The sequence below is a fragment of the Sus scrofa genome, chromosome 15, assembly GCF_000003025.6.
Source record: "Sus scrofa isolate TJ Tabasco breed Duroc chromosome 15, Sscrofa11.1, whole genome shotgun sequence".
NCBI lineage: Eukaryota > Metazoa > Chordata > Mammalia > Artiodactyla > Suidae > Sus > Sus scrofa.
The window spans coordinates 54,588,499-54,611,191 of NC_010457.5; the positions used below are offsets into that span (position 1 = coordinate 54,588,499).

Genomic DNA, 22,693 nt, shown 5'->3' on the forward strand with positions numbered 1-22,693 from the left:
AGCTGTTAGACTGTCTGTCCCTGCTGCAAATATAGGACAAGAAGCTGGCCTGAGGGTTTTCAATAACTCAGCTCAAGGTTTTATTGGAAAAGTTATTTTTTCCCCACACTTGGAATATCTTTAGATGAGAATCAGGTCCAGAGGGGCAAACGGTGCTGGGAATAAACAGAGGTGGGGGGAGGACTGGGAAAGTTTCTTGAGAGTATGTGGCAGAAAGAGAGGCTCACATGCCCTTTTTAGGATGGACTCACAAAGCGTTGTCTGAATCATCACCCTGGTGCTTTTTTGGTGATGCATTTTTAATCATTACATTTAATTTTTTTGGATGAGAAAATAGTCAAACCTAATGCTAATTTTTTTTTTCCCCTTTTTGGGCTGCAGCAGCAAGGGCATGTGGAAGTTCCTGGGGTGACAATGCTGGATCTGTAACCTGCTGTGCCACAAGAACTCCCAGTGTTCTTTCTAACCCTTCTTAAGAGATCTCCAAAAGCTCCCAATTTCTTTTGAATCAAAGAGAATGCCTAACTAATAAGCATTTCCATTTACTCCTTCCTTCTCCCCATCTCCACCAATACAACTCACCTCAAGCTGGGTAAAGCTAGCACTGATTTTTTTGAACAAAAAGATTCTTGCCACAAAAATTTTTCTTTTTCTTTTTAGGGCTGTACCTGTGGCATGTAGAAGTTTTCCAGGCTAGGGGTGGAATCAGACGTGCAGCTGCTGGACTACACCACAGCCACAGCATCGTCAGATCTGAGCTACATCTGCGACCTACACCACAGCTCACGGCAACACTGGATCCTTAACCTACTGAGCGAGGCCAGGAAATGAACCTGCATTATCATGGATACTAGTCGGGTTCTTAACCTACTGAGCCACAAATGACACTCCTGTCACCCAACTTTTTCTTTTTTGTTTTGTCTTTGTCTTTTTTAGGGCCACACCAGCGGCATATGGAGGTTCCCAGGCTAGGGGGTCTAATCGGAGCTGTTGCTGCCGGCCTACGCCAGAGTCACAGCAATGTAGAATCTGAGCTGCCTCTGTGACCTACACTACAGCTCATGACCTGAGCTGCCTCTGTGACCTACACTACAGCTCTGTGACCTACACTACAGCTTTGTCTTGTTGTTGTTGTTGTTGCTATTTCTTGGCCGCTCCTCGCATGTGGAGGTTCCCAGGCTAGGGTTGAATCGAGCTGTAGCACCGGCCTACGCCAGAGCCACAGCATGCGGGATCCGCGCCGCGTCTGCAACCTACACCACAGCTCACGGCAACGCCGGATCGTTAACCCACTGAGCAAGGCAGGATCGAACCGCAACCTCATGGTTCCTAGTCGGATTCGTTAACCACTGCGCCACGACGGGAACTCCCACCCAACTTTTAAAGCCAGTTCTTCCTCTTGCCTTTAATGTAATCCATCTAACCAGCGCGCAGCCACACAGCTCAGAAGGGATTTCTCAAGGCTGTGTGTGCTTCCAGGGCCAACTCCAGGGCTTCTCAGCCTTCAAAGTGATTAAAATAAAATTAAGCTTGAAAATGTGACTGCAGTGGCATGTCTTTACTTTTAAGAACTTCTTTTATCTGTCATCCAAGTTAAACACAGTATTTACACTTCCACCTTTATTGCCTTCCTTCTTTTACTGGAAAGAACTAAGATCTTTGCTTATCCTTCTTCAGAAGGAATGCTTTCTCTCTTAGTCTCCTCCCAGTGATGGCTCTTCTATAAGCAAAGGAGGATGTTCTGCCCAGTATGAGAAGTCACCCTTCCTGGACTATCTCATTCTTTTTGGAAAACCAGGTGCCAGAAATCTAGATTTTGAAGCGCTATCATGTAAATGTGGCATTAGGAGTTCCCACTGATGACTAGTGGTTTAGGAATCCAACTGCAGCAGATCACTTTGCTTCAGAGTCATGGGTTCAATCCCCAACTGTGGTGTAGGTTGCGTCTGCAGCCTGGATTCAATCCCTGGCCCCTGAACTTGCATACATGCCTGAGGTGCATCCATAAAATTAAAAAAAAAAAAGAAAGAAAAAAGAAAAAAGTTGACATTAGACTTGTACGCAAGGCTCAGCGATTAAAAATAGGTTGCTGGGTGTAAGTTTCAGCAGCCTAACTGGAGCAATAATTAATTTAGCAAGCATTTATTAAATATGACTGTGTCTAACATTATACCCAGTCTTGTTAGTTAAGAAGCTTAGAGACAGAGTTCCTGTTTTGGCGCAGCGGAAACGAACCCAACTAGGAACCATGAGGTTGCAGGTTTGATCCCTGGCCTCGATCAGTGGGTTAAGAATCCGGCGTTGCCGTGAGCTGTGCTGTAGGTCGCAGATGTGGTTTGGATCCTGCATTGCTGTGGCTGTGGTGTAGGCCGGCAGCTGTAGCTCCAATTTGAGTGCTAGCCTGGGAACCTTCATATGCTGCTAGTGTGGACCTAAAAAGAAAAAAAAATAAAAAAAGAAGCTTAGAGTCCTCAGCCTGGACGTGGAAAAGTAATTAGTAATGTCCATACAGTATACAGTATTGAATACAGTATGACAAGTTTTCTCTAAAGGAATTCCTCCTTTGGATAGTAAGACTCGCTTTCTAGAGAGGGAGATAGTTAAAATGAATTTTACAGGACAACTAGCCCATTTGCAAAAGGACTGAATTTATGGTCAGGAAATAGGCAATAGACAAAAAGCCCAGAGGCAAGTGAGGGCACAAGCTATGCCAGCACTGACTGGCTGGGCTGTGCACTGCTGAGGTACTAATCACAAAGGGACTGCACACCCTGGCCAGGAGGTGAGACCATCCAGAGGGAACGAGAGCTCTTCTTGGGCCACGACAGGGATCTGTCTGTTAAGAATAGCTTCTCAGGAATTCCTGTGGTGGCTCAGTGGTAACAAACCCCACTAGTATCCATGAGGACATGGGTTCTACCCCTGGCCTCCATCAGTGGGTGAAGGATCTGACATTGACATAAGGTGTGGTGTGGGTCACAGACATGGCTCGGATCTCCAGTTGCAGTGGCTGTGGTGTAGGCTGGAAGTCACAGCTCTGATTCAACCCCAAGCCTGGGAACTTCCATATGCTGCACCTGCAGGCCTAAAAAGGAAATAAATAAAAATAAAAAAGTAGATTTTCATCAAAAAGCTATCTTAACTGCCTATCGTAACTGCTGCTAACCTGGGATTTAAATGCATCAACTATTTTAAATAAATCAATACCTTTCACATGAGGGTTGAGGAACGCTTTAACACACCATGTGGTTTTCAGGGGAGATTTCAACAAAGAAGTAGCTGGAGGGTGGGAAGGCTCAGGGTTAGAAAGGAAAGGAAGGCCAGCTGGAGGGGCTCTCACCAGTGGCAGAGATGGGAACTTGACTAGGCTTGACCCTGAGATCAGCACCCTACTTGCCCTGAGTAGGGTCTGTGCCTCATCAAAGACCCTACCCTCTAGCCAGGATGTTCCTCCCTCTGGTCCCCTCAAGGAGCTTCCATTCTCCTGAACTACAATCTCATGACTCAGTCACTTAAAGGGGTATCACTTAAAAGAGTACACAATCCCTTCTAGAAACTGGGGGGAAAAATGTTCCTGTTGTTGCATTTCATCATTTTAAGGCACTTAGTATTTCTCAAGGATAGAGTCTCACACTTTTATCTGATGCTTTGTATTATGGCTCCAGAATTTTAGATGACTTCAGAGAGGAAGCTGGAGAACTCTGAAAGGACATCATTTACATTTGTTTGCCATATCAGGTGGCACTTAAAAATATATAAATAGGGAGATGTGGGGAAGAAAAACAAAAAGATTTCTAAAGTTTCCACAGGTTTACTGTAGATCCTTTTTATTTGGGGGTGAGGTCAAGTGGAAAAATGATTATATGATTTAAAACATTTTTAAAAAGAATCACATAGTTTCCTGTTTGCACATCTCTTTTTGGCATTTGTTAATATCAGAGTCTAGGTCTTGGGAGAGGCCAGTATATTTTAGACTTTTAAAAGTTCACTTAGATTTAAACTAGAAGTGGGAGACTGCTAGCAGCTAAATTTAGCTTCTACGCAAAATTATTACATTCAAAACTTAGCTCAACCTTTGAGGAGTAAGTTATTTGCCAGAAGTCAAATTAAAATGCTATTTTAGGAAAAGAAGTTAAATGGAACAAGTTTGAGAAACATTTACTATGTAATAAAATGGCTTTTGAAATACTTTCAAATGACAAGGTTTATTCTTGTTTTATTAAATTTCTTCATACATAGATCTAGATTAACTTTCTTCATAAATACATCCAGTCATTAAGAGAGAAGAAAAAAGTTATGTTTAGGTGAAATGATGAACTAAACTTGTAATGTTCCCATAGGATCCCAACCTTGGTATTTATTACCATGTTAAAAATGGTCTTTGGAGTTCCCATCGTGGCTTGGTGGAAACAAATCTGACTAGTATCCATGAGGACACAAGTTCAATCCCTGGCCTCGCTCAGTGGGTTAAGGATCTGGCTTTGCTGTGAGCAAATATCAAAAGAAATGAAAGATTCAAAAGAAAAGATCAACAGAACCAAAGCCAGTACTTGATAAGATTAATAAAATGAACAAAAACATTCAGGAGGCACAAACAAAAGCATGAATTTGCAAAATGAAGTGATTAAAAATTTTAGAGCATACTACGAATAATTATTTGTCAATAAAATAAAAAACAGGGGCATGCCTTTTGTGGCTCAGCAGTTAACGATCCCATCTAGGGAGTTCCCGTCGTGGCGCAGTGGTTAACAAATCCGACTAGGAACCATGAGGTTCGGGTTCGATCCCTGGCCTTGCTCAGTGGGTTAAGGATCCGGCGTTGCCGTGAGCTGTGGTGTAGGTTGCAGACACGGCTCAGATCCCGAGTTGCTGTGGCTCTGGCGTAGGCCAGTGGCTACAGCTCCGATTGACCCCTAGCCTGGGAACCTCCATATGCCGTGGGAGCGGCCCAAGAAATGGCAAAAAGAAAAAAAAAAAAACCAAACAAAAAAAAACAACGATCCCATCTAGGATCCATAAGGACATGGGTTAAATCCCTAACCTCACTCAGTGGGTTAAGGATCTAGCATTGCCATGAGCTTTGGTGTAGGTCAAAGATGTGGCTTGGATTTAGCATTGCTGTGGCTGTGGCACAGGCTGACAGCTGCAGCTCCAATTCAACCCCTAGCCAGAACTTCCATATACCACAAGTGTGGGCCTGAAGAGCAAAAAAAAAAAAAGTCTTTGAAGAGCATGGAAAAGGTGCTACAAAAAAGTAGTTTTTCTGCTGAAGATTGAAATTAAGATTCTAAAGGCACTAATGTATGGTTAAATGTATATTTTGAAAAATACACAGGATCAGGCAATAAATTAGTGGACCTAAGTAATAATAATCTACGGCTGGGTCCATCCATGTTGCCAAAAAAAAAAAAAAAAAAAAAAAAAAAAAAAATCTATGGCTGGCTAGGCATTAGAGAATCACAATGACAGGGTTAAACTGGGGAAAACTCTGGACCTCACTTTGGTATCTTTAACTCTCATACTGTTCAGATCCTTTCTTTTAATATCTCATATGGCCTTCTTTATCCTTTCTATCATTTATCCTACATGAAGATGAGCAATTACCTGGGGCTTTTGCAAAAGAAGAGAAGAAATCCATTGTTACATATGAGACTGAAGCAAGACCCATATAGCAAACTCTAGGTATTTGACTTTGTGACCTTGGGGGAAACTATAGCTCCTCTTGATCTTCAGAAACATCACCTATAAAGAAAGTTAAGGAGTTCCCATCGTGGCGCAGTGGTTAACGAATCCGACTAGGAACCATGAGGTTGTGGGTTTGGTCCCTGCCCTTGCTCAGTGGGTTAACGATCCGGCGTTGCCGTGAGCTGTGGTGTAGGTTGCAGACGCGGCTCGGATCCCGTTGCTGTGGCTCTGGCGTAGGCTGGTGGCTCCAGCTCCGATTCAACCCCTAGCCTGGGAACCTCCATATGCCGTGGGAGCGGCCCAAGAAATAGCAACAATAACAACAACAAAAGACAAAAGACAAAAAAATAAATAAATAAATAAAGTCAAATGCATTAAATTGTTAAAAAAAAAAAAAAAGAAAGTTAAAATTTCTGTCCTCTGATACAGGGCTGCAGAAAACAAAAAGGTATATCTAACTGCAATCTAAATGACCCTGTGTTTAAGCTGAGTTTTAGGTTCTCCTGGTGAAGCAATACCATTTGCCACGTGCCATTACATAGTGCTTAATATATCTTGAAGCACATTATCTCATTTTATTCCCACTATAGCTCAATGAGCTCAAGCAAAACAGGGCGTTCATGATTAAAATAAAGAGGAACTGCCAGCTGTGATGGGCTCATGTTATCAAATGAGAGGGGAAGGAAAAAACCTATAAAACCACCAGCTTCTCCTTCAACCAGATGACAATGATGAACCACTGAAAATAAACCACACGAGTGAAGGAAGCATTGTTTTTCTTCAATAGACATATGAGTAAGGGAAATAAGGAAGAGATAAATAGAAAAATAACATTCTGAAATTAAATGGCCAGTGACTATGACAAGAAATTAAGTTTATTAATAAACTATGAAAATGACCTGTCACTTTTGCCTATCAGACAGCATGTGTAAGTTTATGTACAATAACAGCCTCAGAGTTGAGGGGGAGAGGCAGGGAAATAGACATTCTCATACTAGCTGCATACTAAGTTGCTGTTTCCGAGCCAGGCACCATACCTGTTGATAGAATCAATCTACTCTTCATAAACAAGATGAAAAAGTCAAGTAAGTTCAATCTCAGACTCAAGTGCCTATTTTGGGGGGGGCAAAAAGTCAGTGAACCCAAACAGATCATGTTATGAAATAACAGACCCAAACTGTCTTGATTGTAGAAAGGCACCAATTTTCAACAGTATTAAAGAGTGCAAAGAAATACCTAATGGGCTTATGCAAACAAAAAGAAAACGTCAAACAAACCCACCCATGTCACCAAGTATCTTCCAGTCTATACACATTCCATTTCAGGGACCAACATCAGGTGTTAAAACAAGCAGAGGAGACATGTTCCAGGAATACTCCATCAATGCTACATGGCTACAAAGCTAACATTTCACACTAATCTAAATATTTAACTTTCTGCCCCTGAGCTTCTTTTAAAGTATCCAGTCAATATCACTGCTCAGTCTGTTTTACGTTTAGTTGACGTGTATAATTCAAAGACACTCTTTTTATGAGACAAATGTCATTTCTTTTTGATGACCTTTCCGACTGTTAAATGTCCCACCTTTTCATTTATAGCTTAATTTCATGGGAGGGGGATTACTGGACATGTAAAACTACCTTCTGCTATTTTCTGGTTCAAATATTCTTCAATTTAAGAAGAAAAACTACCAATTTATATAATGACTAGTAATCACACTGTTCCACAGCAGTTCCTAACTAAGCAGTCTGAAGTGTTTAAAAAACAAAAAATAAAACCCGAACAATCTCTTGTCTCTCTAAAAATCTTATGATCTGTGAGGTCATATAAGCAGTCTTTTTTGTGGATTAAAAAGAGTTGATTTGACCAAATATAAAGCCAAAGAAATTCTTTATACTCCAACAATGACATATCCTTTGGGAACTTGGGGAAGCATATGAAGGCACATGGTACCAGTCCTGAAGCACCAAGCAAGGAGAGCCCATTATTACCAAGAATCATGAACATACCAGAGCCCTGAACAGTGAGACAGCCCTGGAATTTCTTTCCATCAAAAAGAGGGTGCCCCATAGCCAAGACAATTAATTGTGAGAAAGAACTGAGCTGGAGGAATCATGCTTCCTGACTTCAGACTATACCACAAAGCTATGGTAGTCAAAAGAGAGTGTGGTACCGAGAGTTCTCTGGTAGCTCAGCAGGTTAAAGATCTGGTGTTGTCACTACTGTGGTGTGGGTTTGATGCCTGGCCTAGGAACTTCCACATGCTGTGGATATAGCCAAAACCAAACAAACAGTATGGTACTAGCACAAAAACCAACACACAGATCAGTGGAACAAGACAAAGTCCAGAGACAAACCCATGTACCTATGGCCAACTAATTTATGACTGGGGAGACAAGAACATACAATGGGAGAAAAAGACAGTCTCTTCAACAAGTGGGCTGGGAAAACTGTGCAGCTACATGTAAAAAAATGAAATTAGAACATTCTCTAACACCACCCACAAAAACAAACTCAAAATGGATTAAAGATCTAAATGTGGGAGTTCCCGTCGTGGCGCAGTGGTTAACGAATCCGACTAGGAACCATGAGGTTGCGGGTTCGGTCCCTGCCCTTGCTCAGTGGGTTAACGATCGGCGTTGCCGTGAGCTGTGGTGTAGGTTGCAGACGCGGCTCGGATCCACATTGCTGTGGCTGTGGCTAGGCTGTGGCTACAGCTCCGATTGGACCCCTAGCCTGGGAACCTCCATATGCCGGGGAGCGGCCCAAGAAATAGCAACAACAACAACAAAAAGACAAAAGACAAAAAAAAAAAAAAAAAAAAAAAAAAAAGATCTAAATGTAAGACTAGGTACTATAAAACTCCTACAGGAAAACATAGGCAGAACACTCTCTGACGTAAATTGTAGCAATTATCTTTTTGGATCCATCTCCTAGAGTAATAAAAATAAAAACAAAAATATAGGAATGGGACCTAATTAAACTTCTGAACAGCAAGGAAACCATAAAAAAACCCAAAAAACAAAGAGATGACCCACATAATGGGAGAAAATCTTTTCAAGTGAAGCAATTGACAAGTGATTTAATCTCCAAAATATACAAACATTTCATGCAGTTTTATATTAAAAAAACAAACAATCTAATAAAAAAATGGGCAGGAAATCTAAATAGACATCTTTCCAGAGAAGACAGAGAGATGGCCAAAAGGCACATGAAAAGATACTCAACACCTCTAATTATTAGAAAAATAGAAATCAGAACTACAATGAGGTATCACCTCACACTGATCTGAATGGCCATCATCAAAAAGTTTACAAAGAATAAATGCTAGAGAGGATGTGGAGAAAAGGGAACCCTCCTACACTGTTGGTGAGAATGTAAATTAGTACAACCACTATGGACGTTCCTTAAAAAACTAAATATAGAACTATCATATGATCCAGCAATTTCACTCCTAGGCATATATCCAGAGAAAACTATAATTTGAAAAGATTTATGCACCCAATGTTCACGGCAGCATTATTTACAACAGCCAAGACAGGGAAGCAACCTAAATGTCGTTTGACAGATGGATGAATAAAGACGACATGGTACATATATAAAATGGAATATTACTCAGCCATAAAAATAATGAAACAAAGCCATTTTGTTTCAATAAGGAAATGAATTTGTTTAATGGATGGATATAAAGATTATCACATCCAGTAAAGTGAAGAAAGACAAATGTCTTTGTTATCACTTATATGTGTCTTTATGATATCACTTACACGTGGAATCTAAAAGAACCACACAAATGAACTTATTTATAAAAGAGAAAGAGATTCAGACAGAAAACAAACTTATTGGAACTAAGGTGACAGTGGGAGGGCAGGGAGATAAATTAGGAATTTGGGATTAACATATACACACTACTATATATAAAATAACAAGGACCTACTATATAGCATAGGGAATTATAGTCAATATCTTAAAATAATCTATAATGGAAAAGAATCTGAAAAAAAATACATATATAACTGAATATGTAACTGAATCACTCTTCTGTACACCTGAAACTAATACATTAATTATACTTCAGTTTTTAAAAAATGCTTTAAAAATAATGCTGTCCCTTTGTTGCCTCCAGGTATCGGAAGGAATGACTGCAATATATTGAAACACCTTAAAAATATAAAAACACAACTTCATTATGATACGCAAAAATAATGAAAATGAAGGGGAAAAAAGTGACACCCCCCCCAAAAAAAAACCAGTGACCACCAATGTAGATAACCAGGCATCAATCTCTTAGGTTGAAAACTGGCATGGAAAGGGGAAGAATTAAGGATTTATTCTGCCTTTTTATTTTTTGTAAAAACTAACTGTATTTCAGAGTAGACAGATTTATAAAATCACCATTTCTCAGCCCCTAATCAAGCAGTAAGATAAAGATCAATGGATGAAACCAGGAAAATGAAGTTGACAGAGACCTTTACAATGGAAGAGTTATTATATATCTGCTACCCTAATCCACAGGTCCATCTCAGCATCACCAAAAGCAGAATAACCTAAATGTTGGTTACTTCCTAATGCGATGATGCCACATGAAGCACACAGCACCACCTGTGACAGTGATTCCTGAGGAAAGAAGATGAACCTGAATTTAACCATACTTTCCAAATCTAATCAAGACTTTTGGTTTGCAGTAAATACAGAGGACATAGAAAGCAGTAAAAAGACATCCAAAATAAATAAATAAATAAAAAACCCAAACAGAAAGCATGGAAAGAGGATTTTTTTCCTCAGGAAGGTTGCCACTTTTTTCAACAAGTCAATGGCATAAAAAAAGAGAGTGCAGGGTAAGCGGAGGGTCCTAGGTTAAAAGACACTTAACTAAATACAATATATTGATCTAGCATGAAAAATTCAACTGTAAAAAGACTTGAACTAAGTATTTTAGTGTCTGTGATGAACAGTCATACAAATACACACATACTGATACTTATTTATTTACTATCTTTTTTTCAGGGTTACACTGCGGCATATGGAATTTCCCAGACGAAGGGTCGAATCAGAGCTGCAACTGCCGGACTATGCCACAGCCACAGCCACGCCAGATCTGAGCCATGACTGTGACCTACACTACAGCTCAGAGCAACGCCATATCCTTAACCCACGGAGTGAGGCCAGGCATCGAACCTGCGTCCTCATGGTTACTAGTCAGGTTTGTTAACGCTGAGTCACCACTGGAACTCCGACATGCTGATATTTAGATGAATGAGATACTACATGCTGCTCTGATACTTTTATTCTTAGCTCTATTTTTAGTATATCAATAAATGTACAGCAGAAAGCAAATATCAAAGCATTAAACCAAATCATTATATATTAAATAGATGTTTACGAAAAACAAGCACCTATTTCAAAACAAACAAGGAAAAACTTTAATTCTACACTTTTGCAGCCTCTTTAGTATTTGATTGAAGACAGATACTAACTGTCTAATCCAGATAGAAGACAACTGGATTCTCTTATCTGCTTCTCAATCTATTACAATGTGTTGTACTGCTGCAGAATATCGGGGGGGGGGGGAGGCCTCACAGAAATGTATAGCTTGTAAAGGAAGGAGTATTTTAATATCTTTTACAGGTAACTGGATATCCCTTTTTTATATTATACCTAAAAATGTACTGTTACATTAATGCACTGTTACATTAAATTCAATTTTATATCTTAAATGGATTTTTTTAAACCAATGCATGATTTTATACCATGATGCACTGGTTATTTGGAAAATACTAGTTGTCTGCATTATGCTGATCTTCCAAATGTTGACTAATTTCATCATTCAGGAAAAATTCATTAGTATCATCAATGATCTCACCAAGAAAGTCATCAAGTGCTGGGAAGCCGGCAAACTCATTGGTGGTGGTTATAGGAGTTCAAAAATTCTTTTTGTTTTATAGCTCGAATTTTATCGTTTCAACAAGTTCTGTTGTTTTTCTTAAAATGATAGGCTTGTTTTGTTAATTTTTGAGGAAAAAGAATGCCAAATATCCAAGTTTGAATAACTGGTGTGTCTATCAAGTTATCCTTTTAAATAAAAATGTCAGCCAGTTCAGCTCACAACTTAAACCACTGCTGAAGAGCTTTACTGTGTACTGCCCTGTTTTGTCAAAAAAGAATCACATAATGATTTGTACTTAAGAGTTGAGATCGAAGGGGGAGAATAAATTAAGAGTTCAGGATTAACATATTCACAGTACTATATATAAAATAACTGACAAGGACCTACTGAATAACACAGGGAACTATATTCAATATCTTATGATAACCTGTCATGGAAAAGAATCTGAAAAATAATATAAATATATGTATATGTAAATTGAATCACTTTGCTGTACCCCTGAAACATTGTAATTCAGTTTAAAAAAAAAAAGTTGAAATTGAATTAATTCCTAGGTCTTTCTTAGGTGAAACTTCTAAGAAAGTTTCATTAATATTTTTTAAATACAACATGTGAGACAGTGAAGAACCCAGTGATTACTGGTACAGTTTTGTGTCACTCTCTTGACGTGCACCAAAGTGCCAGTAGTTGTGCCTACCTCTACACAGTGAGAAAAACAAACTCTTCTCATGAAAATACCTTAGGCCTTGTGAACTCCCTGAAGGGGTCTTGGAGACCAACCAGAGGTTAGTAGACAAAGACGTTGGAGAAATGCTGTACAAGAGAAAGGGTCTCTTTATGTGAGGATTATAAGAGTATGAAAAAGCAGAAGGGTCGAAGCAGGAAGCCTGCAACAAACTTTAACAGACTCAGAAAGGACTTCCTTTTAATGATCAGATGAAGAGAGTACTTGGCCTTAGAAGAATTAAGTGTGCAGTGGCTGTTTCTTTTGGATTGTCCCAGTAAATGAACTCCCTTTATTCTTTTCATTTCTCTGCGGAGGTGATGAGTAATTTGAGTTTACAAAACACTAAAGTTGGGGCAGTTATTTTCATTACAAAAGAGCTGTGACTTCCAAGGAAATTTGACTTCCTGAGACTTTAAGGCACTTGTTCATAGCTGATTAAATGATCAGATAAGCAAACAGAAACTCAAAGCAAAATGTTCATAGCCATTGCTAATCAAAGATAGGCTATTCATTAAATTATAAACTGGATAAGATTAGCTGATCTACATGGTGCTATAGATCTCACCCCCACATAAAACAGGTACCTCCCTATGGGAGTCATTCTTACCTAATCCATTGCCTAATATTTTATTATTGATGCATAATTATTAAAATTATTGAAATTATACACATTAAGCAAAAACTAGGAATGTGCGCAGGTTTGAAGAGAAGAGAGGTGGAAGTGGGCTGTAAATCTTGGTGTGGCTCAGTAAATGTTTGATTCTTCTTTTTTTTTGTCTTTTTAGAGCTGTACCCATGGTATAAGGAGGTTCCCATGCTAGGGATCGAATCAGAGTTGTAGCCATTGGCCTACACCACAGCCACAGGAAAGTGGGATCTGAGCCACATCTGTGACCTACGCAATGCCGGGTCCTTAACCCACTGAGCAAGGCCAGGGATGGAAGCTGCGTCCTCATGGTTGCTAGTCAGATTCGTCTACACTGAGCCACGAGGGGAACTCCTGATTCTTCTTTTTAAAAGGAAAATAATATTTTGGTTTTCAGAGTGGGACATGTGGAAATAAACATTTGGTCTTTGGTTTCTAAGAGTATTCTGCTGTCCTTATTTACTGGGGTTTTGTTTCACATTTTTATGTCTCAGAATGTGCAAGGGCTTAGGTGCCCCGGTGCCCTTAAGCTCATCCTGAGTTTTTTTTTTTTTTTTTTTTTTTGTCTTTTTGCCATTTCTAGGGCCGCTTCCGCGGCATATGGAGGTTCCCAGGCTAGGGGTCGAATCAGAGCTGTAGCTGCCAGCCTACACCAGAGCCACAGCAACGCGGGATCCGAGCCACGTCTGCAACCTACACCACAGCTCACAACAATGCCGGATCGTTAACCCACTGAGCAAGGGCAGGGACCGAACCCGCCACCTCATGGTTCCTAGTCGGATTCGTTAACCACTGCGCCACGACGGGAACTCCCTGAGTGTTGTTAAACATGTGTCCTGACTCATAACTGAGAATTTGGGGGTGAGGTGTTCAGAGAATGCTTGGCAGTTACTCAATCTTCATGGAGTCTCAGGGCACAGAATGCAAGTCGTTGACACATTTTTGTGAATATTCTTTCTTGGTATACCAGCTTCATTCAAAGTGGCCCAGATCAAGGACAGAATTCCTAGACAGTCCCCACTGCAGAGGTGCCTCAGAGGCAGTGGGCACAGAGTCAAGTAAGCAAAATCCTGCAGGCTCAGCTTTCATACTCTGATGACCTCCTCTCCTCCTCAGGGGCCAGCTGCCTCCCGTGTCCATCTCCTGATCACTCCCCATTACAGTTTCCTGAAGCCTCTCACTGCTCAAAGCTTCCTCATTGCTGTCTTTCTCTAGAATTCCTCCCATCAAAAACCTTACGGCAAGGACTGGGTTAAGAAAAACAAGTGAGAGAAGTTTCCCCGTGCACAGTGGGTTATGGATCCTATGTGGCCGCAGCTGTGACACAGGCTGAAACTGTGGCGCAGGTTCAATCCTTGCCCCGGGAACTTCCACATGCTACGGCTGTGGAAGAAAAACAGGCGAAACAGTGATCTGTAGTCTCACCATCACCAATTCCTCTTCCCTAAACTTGGTGGAAGGAGTGAAGGGAACCTTCATTCCTAAACACACGGCCCCAGCCCCCACAATGTATTGCCACTGGCATTCCAAGTCACATTTAACGAAATGTGGGCAAGGGCTTTCTTCCCACTACTCAACTTTCTCCTTGCATAAAGGAGATTTTAAGGCATTCTGCTCCCTCTGTCTCCCCATTGCAGCTTCTAGAGCTTAAAGGAGAGTTTGCCTTCCAAAAGCATGAGACTGCCCTCTTCAACCACCTCCATTCTCCCCGTCAGCCTGGCACTGAAGGCCCTCACAGCTTCCACCAAAGGGCCTTTAAGAATAATGCTCTGGGTATACAATCCTGGACAGAAATATGTTCAGGAGGTAAATGAGAAATGATAAAGATGGTATGACCACATGTTATAACCAAACCAAACAAAAAATCAAAACCAAACAAAAATAACCTGCCACACTCTATTTTTTACACATATATGTATAAATGTATAGAAATACATGTAGAAAGATATACAACAAAATCAGAGCTATAGCTGCTGGCCTACACCACAGCGCACACCAACGCCAGATCCCCAACCCACTGAGTGAGGCCAGGTATCAAACTCGCATCCTCATGGATACTAGTGGGATTCGTTTCCACTTCGCCACAATGGGACCTCCCAGATATACAAGATTTATAACCTGCACCTAATTTAAACATCATTAAAAGAAAAAGGATCAATATATAATATTTGTACAGAACAATGATCAATTAAACTACATGAAATGACAACTAAGGTGTTTTTTTAGACTGTGAACAATAGTTGCATATTATTTAGGAATAAGTGTACCAAAAATGTAAAAAAAGTATCACTAGAAATACTGTCATCATATGCAGGTTAAAGGGAGAACAGGCACCGAAAGTTTAACAGTGCTTGTCCCTGGGTGTGAGAATTTTATTGACTCGTTTTCCTTTTTATATTTTCCTGCACTGCCTAAAAATGTTTTTCCTGAGAAGCATGTAGACTTTTTATCAGGATCTCTTTAGACATGAGACAGAAAACTCACTTCTTAACAGCTGGGGTCAGTATTGGACAAATGGGAAATTCCAGGGGTACAGCAGGAAAGCTATTAAGTGGTCTGATGATGCACCGAAGGGTCATGTGCTTACCAGGTACGTAGCAGTATCGATTTAATAAAGCAGTGAATTTCTCTGGGAGGAGGGGATTGGGGCACTGCAAGGGTATAGGAGAAGTGTATGAGTAGGAAGAACTTTACAATTCCTCGTTGTGCTGGTGATTCTCAAAATGACTATCGGAATCTCCCAAAGAGCTTTTCATGCAGACCAGACCAGACCCAAAGAATCAGAAGCCTCAAGGCTGGACTACAGAATTCTTCAAAGTCCCAGAGCCTTTTCACATTTACTCCATAAAATTTGAATTGAGGAGTTCCCACTATGGTATAGCAGGTTAAGGACCCAGCAGTCTCTGCAGCATCTCTGATTTCACCCCCAGCCTGGGAACCTCCATATGCCACAGGTGCAGCCCTAAAAAGATAATAAATAAATAAAAATAAAAAAGCATAAAATAAAATCTGTGGCATCTCAAAAAACTCCACATATTTTTCTAGGTATTAGGATACCAAGTATACGCAAAAGGTAGAAAAACTCTAGGTCTCATAAGAGACAAAAGGCACATAAACATCCTTTTTTGGGGGGGAGCGCCCTGTAGGTACAGTATATGGAAGTTCCCACACTAGGGGGTCAAGTCAGAGCTGCAGCTGCAAGCCTACACCACAGCCACGCCAGATCCGAGCTGCGTCTGTGACCTATATCACAGCTCACATCAATGCCAGATCCTTAACCCACCGAGTGAGGCCAGGGATCAAACATGCATCCTCATAAATATTAGTCAGGTTTGTTAATGCTGAGCCACAATGGGAACTCCTAAACATACATTTTTATATGCACATTTTAACAGTCACTGAGAACTCACTGTGTGGTCCCTCTTCTAACTTTTGCATTTGTCAATTAATTTAATCCTCACAACCCAATGGCCATGTTCAATTATTGCCACTTTATAGTTGAGAAGCCTGAGGCACAGAAAGGTTTAAGTAATTAGACTAAAAAGTTGCAAACTACTAAGTGAAAGGTCAGAACTTAAACCCAGACTCTACCACTGGATATATTAGACTGCTCAGGCTGCTGTAACAAAATATCACAGACCAGGTGGTTCAAACAATAGAAATTAATTTTCTCAAAATTCCTGAAGCCAGAAGCCCAAGATCAAAGGTGTGGGTAGGTCTGGCTTCTCCTCTGTCCTTGACTTGCAGTGCCTTCTCGCTGTGTCCTCACGTGGCCTTTCCTCTGTGTGAGCACATATCTGATGTCTTTTTCTTCTTATAAGGACACTAGTCACATGATTAGGAGCCGCCCGAATTATCCCTTTTAAATTTAATTGCCTCTTCAAAGAGCACATTTCCAAATATGGTTACATTGTGAGGCAACCTCCAACTGGGGGTTCAGTTGGATTGGGGAGGGGGGGTTACGATTCAACCCAAGACATCCGATGACTGCATAAGATCAAGCAAGCTATTGGTAGATGCAAAATACTACATGTAGAATGGATAGGTAATGGGGTCCTACTGTCTAACACAGACGACTATATCCAGTCTTTTGGCATAGATCATGATGGAAGATAATGTAAGAAAGGGATGCATGACTGGGTCACTTTGATGTACAGCAGAAATTGGCACATCACTGTAAATCGACTATACTTTAATAAAAAGAAAAAAGGAATAAAAAAAAGATTCACAGAGTCATAAACCAAATTCTACACTATGCTATTCAAACAGAGACACACTTAAAATAAGATTCAAAAATAACACAATGGGAGTTCCCATCGTGGCTCAGCAGTTAGTGAACCCGACTAGCAAACAAGAGGATGTGGGTTCAATCCCTGGCCTTGCTCAGTGGGCTAAGGATCCAGCATTGCTGTGAGCTATGATGTAGGTTGCAGACACGGCTTGGATCTGGCATTGCTGTGGCTTCGGTGTAGGCCAACAGCTACAGTTCCGATTAGACCCCCAGCCTGGGAACCTCCATGTGGCGCGGATGCGGCCCTAAAAAGACAAAAAGACCAAAAAATAAAATAAAATAACACAATGGGCAAAATATGTAAGGGAAATGAATCTACACATAGAAAAGTGGGAACAGTGATATTAATTAAAAATTCAATTTCAAGGCAAAATTTTGAAAAGTGATTTAAAGGGTCGTTATGTGTAGATAACAGATATGTTCCAAAATAAAAATACATGAGACTTGAAAAGAAAGTTATTGGACCTTCATAGGCCTCAGATTCCTCAACTGTAAAATAGTGCTACTGAAAATCAAATGAAATAATTCATGTAAAATGCTTAGCAGAGTGTCTGATACACAGTATCATCATTTTACTGATGAGAAAAACAAAACTCAAGAGAGATGGACTTGCTCCGTGTTTATCGCTAAATTAACTGGAATTCTTAAAATGGTTTCCTGGATAAGCAAATGCATAATCTAGCAGAATTTTATACAACTGAAAAATTTTCTCCATCTCTACATCTTCCTGCTTTTTCACAGCATTTTTCTTTATTACATACAAGGCAGTAAGAAACAGAGAAGGTCAAATTAATAAAAAATTTAGTTGGGAAACTATTACAACTACATTTGAGAATTGCCTGTGAATTTCACTCATCTTTTCTTCTCATTTGCAAAGACAACTGGCTACAGCCACAGTGATGACATCTCAGTAGTTCAATATTTACTTTTAACTCTTAGGGAAAAAAAAGCAATCCAATGTTTTTTTTAATGTTAAGATTATACTTGACATTCACCTATTATTACTCTACATACATCACACCCATTTAATCTTTAGGACAATCTTAGAATATCATTTAATTTAGCCCTGATAACAGTCATATGAGGAAGATACTATTCCCGCTTTATAGCTGAGAGAACACAAGCATGGCATGACCACAACTGGCAGGATGAGAACTCTCATCGCCAACTTCAAGACTAAGGCTGAGATTTCTCACCAAGGCCACCATTTCCCCTGGCAAGTTGCAGTATCTGGTTTTCTCATCCTTCATGCCTGGCACAGAGCAAGCGCTCAGCAAATAAGGCAGTCTGTCTGATTGGGGGCGATCAATACTAAGTGGCAAGGAATCTCTTTTACATCCTTTCCATGGGTCAAGTTTCCTGACCACTTTGATCACCAGCAACCCCTTGAACTGACAGCTCTTTTAAGGCAGAAACCACAGTCCCCTTCTTCCCCAGTGTCCACGATACTTGGTGGTCATTTAAGTTCAAGGGATATTTGAGAAATGAGAGCTCAAGTAAATATTTGTCTTCTAATCCAATCATAGCACATTCTTCCTTTAGTGATGGCAATGGGAACTTTTCAGCCCAAACCATGAAAACAACAGTGAAAAGAAGCAATAGAGAAGCCTATAGGTCTTTTCCAATCCCCCAATCCGATGATTCCATCACGGTCTACTTCTGGTAGGCAGTTAACACTTCTAGGACCACTTATGGGTACAGGGCAATTGGATTCGCCAGTACAGAGCCACTACCATGCCTATGGTGTGGAGTCTGGTGGGCTCCAGGGAAAACAATAATCTTTCATGTGTGACAGAAAAGTTCACAATTCCCAGGATTTATAATGGATGATAAGGTCAATCTGAGTGGACAGTGGAACTGCTGTCCATCAAGGCCCGTGGATACAAAGAGGAGCTATATTAAGAGAAATCATGCTAACATATTTTCTCAAGAATATACTAGTGTTGGTTTTTTTTTTTTTTTTTTTTTTTAATGTCAAGTTTGTTTTGCCATGAGCAAAGGGCAGTTTTGACCCTGCCATGGAAACTATCTGAGCACTTCGGAGTGGTTCTGTACACAGGAAGGCAGAGCTGGCCAGCGCAGTGTTCTGAACTCTGCTCTAAGCTCTCCTGTAAATTCAGGGACTTACAGATGTCCAGTTTGTTCATCTGCGGTGCTTTCGTGTACCCTGTCGTGAACTGGCTATAGCCTTCCTGGCGCTAAGTATTTCAGAGTTGCTGAAGCAAATTTAGAAGAAAAACATCCAAACTCCCAGAAAGAAAAGTATTCAATAAAGAACTGAAAGGACAAAGTATGGCCAGCATTATACTTCTTGTCTAAGTTAATCTTTTCAAGGTACTCTGATATTGAAGCAAGCAAATTCACTAGAAAAGTAAAGAGTTCGTCTATATTGTCCCCCTCTCCCGCTCCACCTTTTTTTTACAGCCATACTTGCAGCATATGGACGTTTCCAGGCTAGTGATCAAACTGGAGCTGTAGCTGCTGGCCTACGCCACAGCCAGAGTCACTTGGGGTCTGAGCTGCATCCTTGAGCTAAGCCACAGCTTGACCTAAACCAGATCCTTTACCCACTGAGTGAGGCCCGGGATGGAATCCCCATCCTCATGGATACTAGTCAGGTTCTCAACCCACTGAGTCACAATGGAATTCCTAGATTGTATCTTCTAAATAAAGGTTATCCTACAAATACTCTTTCCTGATACCTTCATCAAGAAAGAAGAAACTTCAGAAAGAAATGAAGACTAACTCTGCAAACAGACTGAAATTCTTACGGATAAATTACAAATAAATTCTTACAAATAGACTAATTCTGCCCATAGCCAAATTAAAATATTAAATGTATTCACTCATCATCACTAATATTAAATAAATATATGCAATATGCAAAGCACTGAGCTAGATGCTGTTAAGGATACAGAATTAGTTAGAAACATCCATATGCCCTCCTGCAGTGCAACTGCACCATCAGATCAAACTTTTGTTTAGATTTCCCAAATAAACAAAGGTTTTAAGTTTCCCTAGGATGTGGAAGAACAAAATATTTTTCCCCCTCTATTATGATTTCCTGGCTTCATAGAAAAATTGCAGAACACACTGGGAGAGAAAGTCTGCTTTTATCTGTTAGTTTCCACTGACAGGCAGCAGCTTTCTCCAGAGCGACTGAGCTACAGGATGACGGTAACTTCCACAACAACCTGATTAAATCTGACATGCACATGACATGGGGGGAGACAGGAACCCATGTACCCTTCAATTTCAATAAGGAAAGTTGAAGCATACCGTCAGGGAAGGCAGGAAGACAACCAAGGTCATGTGGTTTGGAAAGAAGATCAAGAACAATGGGACAGAAATAGTTGCAAGTAACAGCAAGGCATGTGGGACTCCTTGAACGCCAGCCGCATTCAATCATGTGTGGCCACACACTGAAAGGAAAAGTTAAGGCCTCTCTCACGCCTCACTTCTGCTACTGATGGAGCTTGAGAAGGCAAATTAACACACCCTTTTCAAGTTATTCGACCAAAGGCAGAAATGGTAGCCTGGACATTTAAGGGAATAAGCCCATTACCTGGGGTAAAAGGCTTGTTCTACAATCAGTCTGTGTCTTTACCCAATTCATTTAAAGCAGGAAGCTCTGAATTTCCTTAAAGCTTTACGGGTACTACTTGGCTAGAACCGACTGTTCCAAAATATAAATGCTTTACGTATGTTTCCTTTTCCCCCAAGATTGATGGCTAAACTGCTCAAAAAAAAAAAAAAAAAAAAAAAAAAAAAAAAAAAAAAAAAAGAAAAAAAAACCAAAAAACAAACAAAACAACAACAAAAAAAAACCAAAAACCAAAAAAAAGCAAACCCAGAACTTATTATCTGCTCTTTCATGTTTAATATTCTATTTTCCCAAAGCTGCAGAACGGACAGTTTTCAGCAAATGAAGTAAAGGGAATAATGAGAACCAGTTCTCACGTCCAAGGATGGGGAAATAAAAAAGGGCTTATTTCACCGAGGCAAACAGATACATCCTCAATAAGGTCAAGAGCATATGAAGGGAAGCTACAGCACTTGGAGCGAAATTCTGCAGTTGCAGTTCTGATCAAGTGGAGCCATCTTCTGGGACAGCCAATCATGAACAGGACTGCTGTATTTGGAATTCCGACGGCAAGAGGAGGCGAGCAGCCTCTTCACAGAAATGGAAAATGACACCCAGCCAGCTCTTCGTCCCATGGTGCAATCACACAAGAAGCCCTTGAATAATTCTTCTTCTTCTTCTTCTCCTCCCCACCCCCTCCCACCCCAAAACAAAAAGCAGATCAACTTACATGGCTCTCTGGCAATGAACTGAGGTACAGTGTTGGGCAGAGGAGTACTAGGGTTTGGCGTCCCTACTAGTTTGTTCTTGGCCATCTTCGTGTTTGCCTTAGCAAACTCTAGCCGTAGTGTTTGTGGAATTTCAGGATCGAAGCGGATGCCCTTTGGAAATAAAGAACAAATGAAAGATGTTTTCATTTCCTTAGAGTCAAACCAGAATGGTGACAAAATAAACACACCAGTAAACAGTGGCCTACCCCGGTCAGCAAGAGCTCTCATTCTCATTAGTTACACAGACTATGAAGGCCCCTAACACATCACGTCCACAAGGAGGGGGGGATTCGGTTTACTGTATTAAAAGTCTATCTGCATGGCTTTTAAACAACTCCTTTTCTTTTCTTTCCTTTTTTTTTTTTTTTAGGGCTGCACCTGTGGCATATGGAGATTCCCAGGCTGGGGGCTGAATTGAAACCACAGCTGCTGGCCTACACCACAGTTCATGGCAACGCCAGATCCTTAACCGAGTGGGGCTAGTGACTGAACCCGTATCCTCATGGGTACTAGTTCGGTTTGTAACGCGCTGAGCCACAAAAGGAATCCTTAATGACTCTTTTTTTTTTGGGACTAAAACATTCAGGTTCAAATTTTAAAACTGGACCAGGAAATTCCTAGCACAGTTAAAAAACTAAATGAATGGCTGCCAATAAGAATGAATTAACATAAGGCCCAATGTCATACCTGAAAGCCCAATACCTCAAGTCCTAAGAGGCAAGGCTTTGACAACTGTTGACACTGAGTCTAAACAATGTAATGCTTTAGTTTAGTCATTACCTCTGGAGGGGAAAGGTGCTATCCCTTTCTAACTGGAGCAGTTTCATAATGGTGAAACATGTATTCTGAGTTACTAAGTAGACAAGAACTAAACAGAGTTTTTTGTTTGTTGTTTTTGTATTTTGCTTTTTTAGGGCTGCACCCACAGCATATGGAAGTTCCCAGGCTAGGGGTTGAATTGGAGCTACAGATACTGGCCTACACCACAGCCACAGCAACAAGGGATCCAAGCCGTGTCTGCAACCTACACCACAGCTCGAGGCAACACCGGATCCTTAACCCACTGAGTGAGGCCAGGGATTGAACTCTTGTCCTCGTGGTTAC

General features: G+C 40.6%; 1 protein-coding gene across 14 annotated transcripts in view; it reads right to left on the reverse strand.

Annotated features, from left to right (window-relative positions):
• Window positions 1-22,693, reverse strand: part of RBPMS (RNA binding protein with multiple splicing) — a 187,023-nt gene that overhangs the window by 49,916 nt on the left and 114,414 nt on the right. For all 14 annotated transcript variants that reach the window (XM_021074866.1, XM_021074872.1, XM_021074867.1 and 11 more), the window contains exon 5: window positions 21,550-21,700. In XM_021074866.1, coding sequence (XP_020930525.1) covers window positions 21,550-21,700 — 151 coding nt within the window. The remainder of the gene's footprint in view (window positions 1-21,549; window positions 21,701-22,693) is intronic.